The 8900-nt window shown below is 42.8% G+C and overlaps 1 protein-coding gene across 1 annotated transcript in view; it reads left to right on the top strand.

Moving 5' to 3' along the window:
• Positions 1–8900, top strand: part of PLXNC1 (plexin C1) — a gene marked incomplete at its 5' end in the record, with an annotated part of 169094 nt that overhangs the window by 40548 nt on the left and 119646 nt on the right. Inside the window, 1 exon segment of the mRNA XM_015564527.1 lies at positions 5463–5597. Within this exon segment, the coding sequence (XP_015420013.1) occupies positions 5463–5597 (135 nt within the window).

Below are 8900 nucleotides of genomic sequence, written 5' to 3'. Positions count from 1 at the left end.
TGTTGTGGTGACCCCCAACCATAAAATTATTTTCATTGCTACTTCATAACTGTAATTTTGCTACTGTAAACAATATGTAATTATATATGTGTTTTCTGATGGTCTTAGGCGATCCCTTTGAAAGGGTCGTTCAACCCCCAAAGGGGTCGCGACCCACAGATTGAGAACCGCTGGCCTAGAGGGAGAGGACAGCTTAGTCGGGCATGGTTAAGAACAGACAAAGTAGCCCAGGCACCTAGATCTACAGGTCACTTCAATTTCTCTAAAGTGTTCATAAGGAGAAGTGGGGATGCCCCCCACAGTCCTCAGAGCAGCCCTATGCTTATTATGTTTCTTTTCTTTTTCTAAAGTCCCATTTCTGTTTTCTACAATCCTCCTTAAGGCAACCTGGCTTTCTACATAAAATAAAAACAGACTCTTCTAAGGGAGTTTCCGAGCAAAACTTACGTAGTAATTCTGTTGCTTTGCTCTCAGAAACCAGTAAGTGTGTTAATCGGAATAGGTCAGAATAACCAAGATCACGTGGTTAAATCACATCCCTTTGCAAACCCAGCCTGGTCCTGGAGAGGGTCAGGGAAATTTTTACTTAGATTCCTTACTTCTGTTCTAGTTTAAGGAGAAGTAGATTTTGGCTAGTTTTCCATGCCCGAGACTGGCTTTTTGCTAAAAGGAGCTGTTAGAATTTCTAGTTTGTTTTGTTTTGTTTTTCTAGTCTACCCTGGTCTGGTTTTTTATTCTGTGTCCCCTAGGTCAGTAGGTAGCTGTGGTGGCGACACGTAGAAGGGAGAGAAGCGGGAGGAGGAAAGGAGTGTAAGTCAGACGGCAAAGTAACCAGCAAGGTGGGCGGCTGGAGAAGAGGGAGAGTGGGTGCTGGCATTGAGCAGCTTGGGAAGCTTCTTTCGTTCAGGAAGAGCCTCTCAAATTGTCTTATTAACTTCCTGGAAAGAAGAATGTCTCTCTGTGCTCTGCTTCAGAGCCTTCTATTTGCCAATCGAGGGAAGCCTCTTATTCATTCTATTTGATTTCGGAGTCGGCTTTTTTTCTATTGTACACGTAAAAATTAATTCAGGTGTCAAAAGAGCTCCATTTTGGTCATCTTAAGTTCATACCAATTCCAGTTGAATCCTCCCATTTCTGTAAGGACTTGCCAGTAAAGGCTCCCTATGAACTGTATCTGCAGGAGTATAAAGGGGGGCTGAGGGTGGGGGCTTGTCGACCCTGGTTTCATGATTTCCAAAACCCATGTTAATTTAGTTTTATTTTGAGATCTGCAGAGTCTGAACACATTTCTAGGATATTGTGTGGTGGGTTGAAGTGTGCCACTTACGGGCTGAGCTCCAAGGGGCTGTCACCTCCCAAGTGGCTCCAACCCTCTGACATGTCTTGGTGTCTCTCCAGGCTGTCTAATAGAACTGTGAGAGCCAGGGAGCCAGCCTTTCTGTGTGAGTCCGGGGACAAATCAGTTCTTTCATTACAGGTGTATTGGAATTCCCAATGGGCCCCCGTTCGTTTTGAGGGCTACCCTCTGACACCACACTGATTCTTAGTCACTAAGAATATTCAAATTTCAAGCTGGAGGAGTACTAGTAAATGCGCCTTATCTTAGGAGCTACACAAGTTCAGAGTCTCATTTATCCAGCAAAAAATTTTGTTCAGACTTGCAATAAATGGTTCCAATTAAACAGCTCAAATTTAAAACCATCCACTCATTTTTTTCTCTCCTATCCCTGAGTTATCTCAACCCTTAACCTTCAGTGCCACCTCAAGGATTTTTATATTTTAAAGAACAGCTCAAATAAAGTTAAGGGTCTCCTACCTTAAAACAGGGAGGTCTGGATTTTCAAGAAAACTCACCCAGATTCACCTGATGCAGAGTAATGAGCCCCTGTTGGTACCTAGCACCAGGCCCGTGTCTGCCAGGTGGTCCCGGGTGGGCTTCTTTGGATAAGAAATGTCCAAGCCTGTAGAGAATTTTTATGAGTTTATTTGAGTCAAAATGATGACAATTGCCAGGAGGCAAAATCTCAAGGAAGGAATTGAGAAAATGCTCCAGAGAATGGCAGTTTTGCAGTTTATTTTATACATTGCAATGCAAGGAGATGTAAGGAAGGTTACATGAAATCCACACATGGTGGATTAAGGGTGTAGGAGAAAGCAAAGTGGGGGGAGGGGACCTCTCGGATTGGATAAAAGGCAAAATAGAGTAACACAGACTTCTTTTACATTGGTGGGTACAGCACTTAGAGATGGTATTTGGGGAACAAAATAACAATGGGGGGTTCTGTGGTCTGTTCTGGTGCTGGCGGTTGTGCCCTGAGGGGTCTGGGGAAGAAGATTACTCTGACATTTCGAGCATGTTACTTTACATGTAAAAGACAATGGAAAGGCTCAGTTGAAGTAAAGGTTAACCTTTGCCAATGGAGCTACAGGCCTAGAAGGTGACTGTCCGCCATGACTCACTTAGACATGTTTCTGTTTGACCCTCCTCTGTGGTTACATTCAGTCTCTGAGTTTGAAGGGCCCACCGTGCAGGCCTCTCCTGAGCTTGGCAGGTTCAGTATGTGGTCACTTTTCAGCCACAAATTAGCAATGGGAAGACAAGAACCTGGCAAGTCCACGCTTGGTCAGTGCTTGCCGGATGTCTCCCTTCACTCAGTTTTCTGCAGGCCAGCACTCTCCTGTAGAACGTTCCATGGTGATGGAAATGTTCTCTCTCTGCACTCTCAGTGCAGTAGCCACCAGCCCCCTGTGGCCAGGGAGTGCTTGAAATGTGGCCAGTGAGACTGAGGACTGAATCTTTAATTTAATTAAAACTTAAATAGCCAGATGTGACTACTGTATTGAATGGTGCAACTCTCGCGTCATTTTAAAATGAACCGAGGCACAAATCTGTCCCACCTCCTCTGGGACCTGCCTGCTTCTGTTCCTTTTTTCCAGAGCTGCTACTGAATTTAGTGAGTAGTTCACAGGCTCTTAGTGAGCCACTTGCACTGGGCTTGACCCAGAGCAGATGATGGAAGGAGGTCACCATCCAGGACAAAACCAGACTCAAGCTCTGGTTCTGGGAGTGGGAATGTGTGTAGGAAGATGCTCCATGTGCCAAATTGATATGGAGCTTTTGATGAAATAGCAGTATGTGATTGCCATCAGAATAAGTGGGTTCAGGCATATTATTGACCAGTAGATGCACAGATGTTAATTTTTGTCTCAAAAGAATGTGGGTGCCAATTTTTTCTTTTCAAATCATGTGCCCAGTATAACTGCTATCCACAGTGCTAGAGATATGTATGTAGATATTCTATCTGGAAATGTTCACACTGACAAAATGCTGAACACCTTCGCTTTTAAAGTTATTGTATTGGGCAAGAAATAGGTACAAAGATGATTAAGACATGATCCCTACCCAAAAGGAGCTTGCAATCTAGTAAAAGATTATTATCTATTGCGTGTTTATCATGTGCTCAGCATATTCCATAAGTTTAATTTGATCCTTACAATAGCTATGTTTAAGGAAGGAGTTATAAGCCTCATTTTAGACATGAGGAGATTGAGACTCGTGGAGGTTAAGTTACTAGTTCAAAGCATCTTAGCTACTTAAAGGGTAGAGGAGTTTCCTGATGAGTCTTCTACCCATGCTTCAAACCCTGTCCTCTCACCACACCACACCTCTGCTCCAAACCCTGCAATGGCTCCCTCTTTCTCACTCAGAGTAAGAGGCAACATCTTTATACAGAACCTGTATTATTCACTCTGTTGCCTCACTTCCCACTCTCCTCTACATCATTTGCTCTGCTCACATCATACTGGCCTCCTCTCAGTGTGGGGTCTTTGTACCAGTGGGTCCCTCTTAGACATCATCACACTTTGTCCAGATGTCTAAGTGACACCATCATCCATTGCAAGTCTCTAAATAAGTGTCACCTTCTCAGTGAGTCCTACTGTGAGCATGCACTCTCCAGCACCTTACCCCTCTCCATTTTGACTTTTATGACTCGATATATATACACTGAGTGGCCAGATTATTATGACCACCTGACATTTGTAGGCAAATTAGCTGTACATTGCATCGTATGGGATATGGAAGCCGAAGGCCTGTTCGAACACCTGTCTGTAGTTCAATTCGCACAGGAACACAAGGATTGGACAGTCAAGCATTGGAAAAAAGTCATGTGGTCTGATGAATCACGTTTCCAGTTGCATCATGCACATGAGAGAGACTTTACCTTGCTTAGGTGGCACCCACAATCACCAGATCTCAATCCAACTGAGCATTTGTGGGAGAAAGTTAAAAGAGCCATCAGGCAGCTGGTTCCACAACCATCAAATCTCACAGAACTAGACAGTGCTATTCATCAGGCATGGTGTCAGATTCCTCGCATCACCTTACAACATCTCGTGGAATCAAAGCCAGAAGAATCGCCGCAGTATTGAAGGCAAAAGATGGCCCAACGAAGTACTGATGGGGTGGTCATAATAATATGGCCACTCACGTCCAAATATATCTCACGTTCAAAGGCTGTTAAATTGCGTTGTTGACCCATATTTTCAGAAAAAATCACTTCTGTCGTGGTAAATAACCTGCTTCCCTATTTATAATGGTCTGGCCCTTTAGCAACTTCAGTGCGAAATTATAGCTAATTTGCCTACAAACGTCAGGTGGTCATAATAATCTGGCCACTCAATGTGTGTGTGTGTAAAAATTATATAACTTTTTGTTAACTGTTGCCATTTCCCTGCACGCGTGTAAGTTATTTGAGGGCAGGATTCCTGCCCTCCCATCCCCACTGTGTTCACTGCATGGTCCAAACACCTAGAAGATGCCTACTACATAGTGAATGTTCAGTCATGTTTATTGACTAAAGATGAGTGAAGCTCATGTTTGTCCAATTTCAAAGCCAGACTCGCTTATATTTTATATACTAGTATACTGTAAATACATACTCCTTGTTTAGGTCTGGTAACTTGTCCTGATTGCTTTAAAATGCATGACTGTGTAGAATTACATGGGAGAATCAGAATAACCCACATAAAATATATGTTGAGATGACTTTCTTTAGTTTTAAGATAAGTCTTGGGCTAGTACTAAAGAAGCTGTTGCTTGCAGCTTCACAGAAGGCCAATCAGCCATGGTCAGGAATTGTGGACGACCTTCCACATGTGAATATATTGCCCAACATTGAAGGGTGGTTGTGTGGGTGTGGGTGTGTGTGTGTGCACACGCCCACACTTGCATGTACATGTGTGACTTTGTCCCATACAAAAGCAGAAATACTGTGCTTATTATTACCAGCCTGTTGAAGGCAGACATGAGAAGGTGATGAAGAAACATGGTACCTTAGCCAGTATATGTAGTGAGTAAGAAAGGATGTGGTTTTAGAGTTAAGATACAAGATTTGACACTCTGCTATTCAAAATATTTAATAGAAATCATATTTCTCTTTTTGAAAAATAAAAACCCACAGGTTATTCTTGGTGAGAATTTGACCTCAAATTGCCCAGAGGTTATCTATGAAATTAAAGAAGAAACACCTGTTTTTTACAAACTCGTTCCGCATCCTGAGAAGAATAGCTACATCTATCTAACAGCTGGAAAAGAGGTAGGTTAAAATACTAGTTACTGCTTCTGACTTATGAATACAGAGTGTTTAATTGATGTCGTTATCTAGTAGTGAAGCTTTTACTTTGAACTACCGAGTTTAACCACCGCTGCGGGCAATGGTTCACAAGCGCAGAATTAAAAACATTACTGTCAGTAACTAAGCAAGAAATATCACCTGTTTAGACAATGTTATTATTGGCTATATTTCCAACGCCAGGTTTTGCAGAGGAGGGTGTGCTCGCAAATGGCGCACCATCAGCAAGATGACTGAATTTACACATTTATTATGTGGGCACTGAACGGTTAGATGCATTTATGAATATACCCAATAGGATTAGCTTTGGAATTTGGGGTTAATATCAGTTCACCGTCTCATACACATTCATTAACCAGGAAATATATGGCACTTGCCCTCCCTCTCTTAATTTAGCTGGCTGCTTTAGTTTTTCTTCTTGCTTCTGCTTACTGAATTACAAAGGATACCTTTCTACATTTTCTTCATTTTTACAAAGTGCTTCACCAAGGGAAGGGGGAGATAAACTAATTTTTACTGAGTCCCTCCTGACTGTGTACTAATTATTATTCTACATATGGTCTCTAGATGAGACACATAGAGTTGTGTACACACACTTATAATAAATAATGTTAATGAAAAGTATTAATAATTTAATTGTATAAAATTACCTTTGTTTTATATATGAAGAATCTAAGACTTGAAAAGGTTAAATAACTTGCTCAAGGATATATATATATATATATATATATATAGGTTAGGCCTGTCAGAACTAGGATTTAAATTATGCTCTGATCTTTTAAAGCCCATGATAAATGAGATCAAGTCACAAATTTCTGAAAACTGAACAGGCCATTTTGGCACAGTGTTTTTGACCCATTATTATTTTGAACATACAAAGTGCAAAGAATATAATTGAGGCTTACATTATTATATCAGGGATATAATTAAGATGCTCATGGCCTACCCCAATTTTTCATTCTTTTCCTCTCAAGCACTCTAAGGACTGTAGCAATGGCATTAATCTCTATGTGTTGTTAGAGCCACAGAGTAGCTTTGCAAGCTCTTGTAGTTCCTGGAATTCCTAAAAAGGCCTTATTGCTCTTTGCATGTTGAAAAGTCAATTATGTTTAACTGACCACATCTCAGTGGCCACTGGACCTCATATACCTTTGTAAACCAGTTCTTCGCCATATGGAATCTCCTTGACCAGCTTGCTCCCCCATCCAAAACTTTTTATTATATCTCTTCTGCAGTGTTCCCATATTTGAGAGATTTTTTCTACTCAAAGAAGTGCATATATTAAGTAACAACTCCCATTCTCAGGCTGTATTTATCAAGGGCATCTAAAGCTAACAGTCAGGGGCCCGAATATGCTGCCACAAAGCTGATAAAATTCCAGCCCAAAGCACTGACACTTGAAGTCTGGCTTAGTCTGTGCGTGTTTTTCCATTCAGCTTTTTAAAACATTGCAAATCGCTCAGAAGTCCTTATTACCACCTTCCCTGGAACTCAAGACCATAGGATGGGAACACTGTGAGAGCCTCCAATTGCTGACAGATGTTCACTTTCTGAAGGTGAATTGCTCTGGTCTCTGGTCATCCAGCTGATGTCTGAGGAGACTTTTCCACTGGGCCTCGAAGCTGGTTATTCTTACACCCTTCACATAGGTTTCCTGCTAGAGATCTTACCAGCGAGACTCTGGTTGGGCCAATACAACCCCAAGGGAGGCAGACTGAAGGAAAGCCCTTTCTTAGATTCTTGGGCAAATAGTAATAGCCAAACGAACACGCCCTCATACATCCATAGAATGGTATAATATGTAGCCATTAAAAATAACCACATGGAGATCCATGCATTGCTGTGGAATAATCACTATCGTGTGTTGAAGAAGCAGGTCTAATGTAGTATTTATGGTGTCCTCTCTTTTATATGGAGTTATATGTTTGTTTAAGTATATTGTATGGTAATTCTTACAGAATATTCTAGAGATTCATATTCCACTAAATGCTCTAAGTGAAAATTGTCCTAGGAGCAGCTGTTACTGACTGTCCCCCTGCTGGAGTATCATGATCTCGGCATATTCGAAGGCTCTGAGCCTTGTGCTAAGGAAACCTATTTTGTTTTTTCAGTGTAAGATTTCACATGTTTGTTGGACCGTGGAAACTTTTCTCACATAATAGCAATAGCCAACATTTATTGAGCACTTAGTATGTGCCAGACCATGTTTGTAATAGCCCCAGGAAGTCCGCAGCACCATCACCATTTCACGGATGAGAAAACAAGGTTAGAGAGCTTATGTGACATTTATGAACACCCCCTCCCCCAGAATTACAGAGATGTTTGTGAGCTACAGGAAATACCCACATGCTGGTTACCGCTGGCTCGGGCTGGTGGTCCGTCAGTGTGTCTGTCAGCAGCACCGAGAGCTGTGAAGTGGATGGCCGTGGTTATCCTCCATGAAGTCAACTTAGAGTTGAAAGATATTCCTCAGCATCACTCGTTTTCCTCACAGACCCCTCCTAGAACTCTCTGTTTCTCTAATCTTTTAAAGAAGTTACTTATACTTTCTAACAAATATAGCTTCCTGACCTCACAAGTCCCCCAGGTTTCTTCATTACCTTCAGTGGGTGCCGTGCAACCCTCAGGTCCCTGCCTCCCACAGTCTGCTTCAAGGCTCCGCCTGCCTCTGCAGCCTGGTCTGCCCAGCACTGCGCCCAGTCTGTGGCTTTGTCTGACAACTGGAAGAAGCAACCCCAGGGGCAGGGAATGACTGAAAACTCCCCTGTTGTTGTTTTTTTACTTTCAACTCCAGGGGGGGGAAATGATGATGGAGGCCGTCTCCCCCTTCCCCCCAGGGATGGAGGCTTCTCCTCACTTCCTTCTCCAGGGACAACCTGGTGCTACTCTGGGTCAGAGCCTTTGCTATTTCCAGATGCTCATTTCCAAGTACCGTTGACTCTGTATGAAGCCAGCTGACCTGATTCCGTGATCCCTTTCGACATCATTCCTAACAGACCAGAAACTTGACTGCATATCAGACTCACCTGAGGGGCTTAAAGGTGCACATTCCTCAGCTGGCCCTATACCTCCTCAGCTGGAGTCCCCGCAGGGGGCGGCTGGGAATTTGCACTTTCATAAGCTCCCAAGGTGATTCTGATAACCTGTTCCCCACCTTGGGACTTGAGATCCCCTGCCCTACTGTCACCGTGGAGATATTCAGAGTGAGCCCATAAAGGTACAGGTGGCCCTTCATCAGATAAGGTGTGGCGGTTTTCCTGGTGGTGT

Source organism: Myotis davidii, unplaced genomic scaffold, assembly GCF_000327345.1.
Source record: "Myotis davidii unplaced genomic scaffold, ASM32734v1 scaffold581, whole genome shotgun sequence".
NCBI classification, from domain to species: domain Eukaryota; kingdom Metazoa; phylum Chordata; class Mammalia; order Chiroptera; family Vespertilionidae; genus Myotis; species Myotis davidii.
This window is presented reverse-complemented; position numbering and strand designations above follow the sequence as displayed.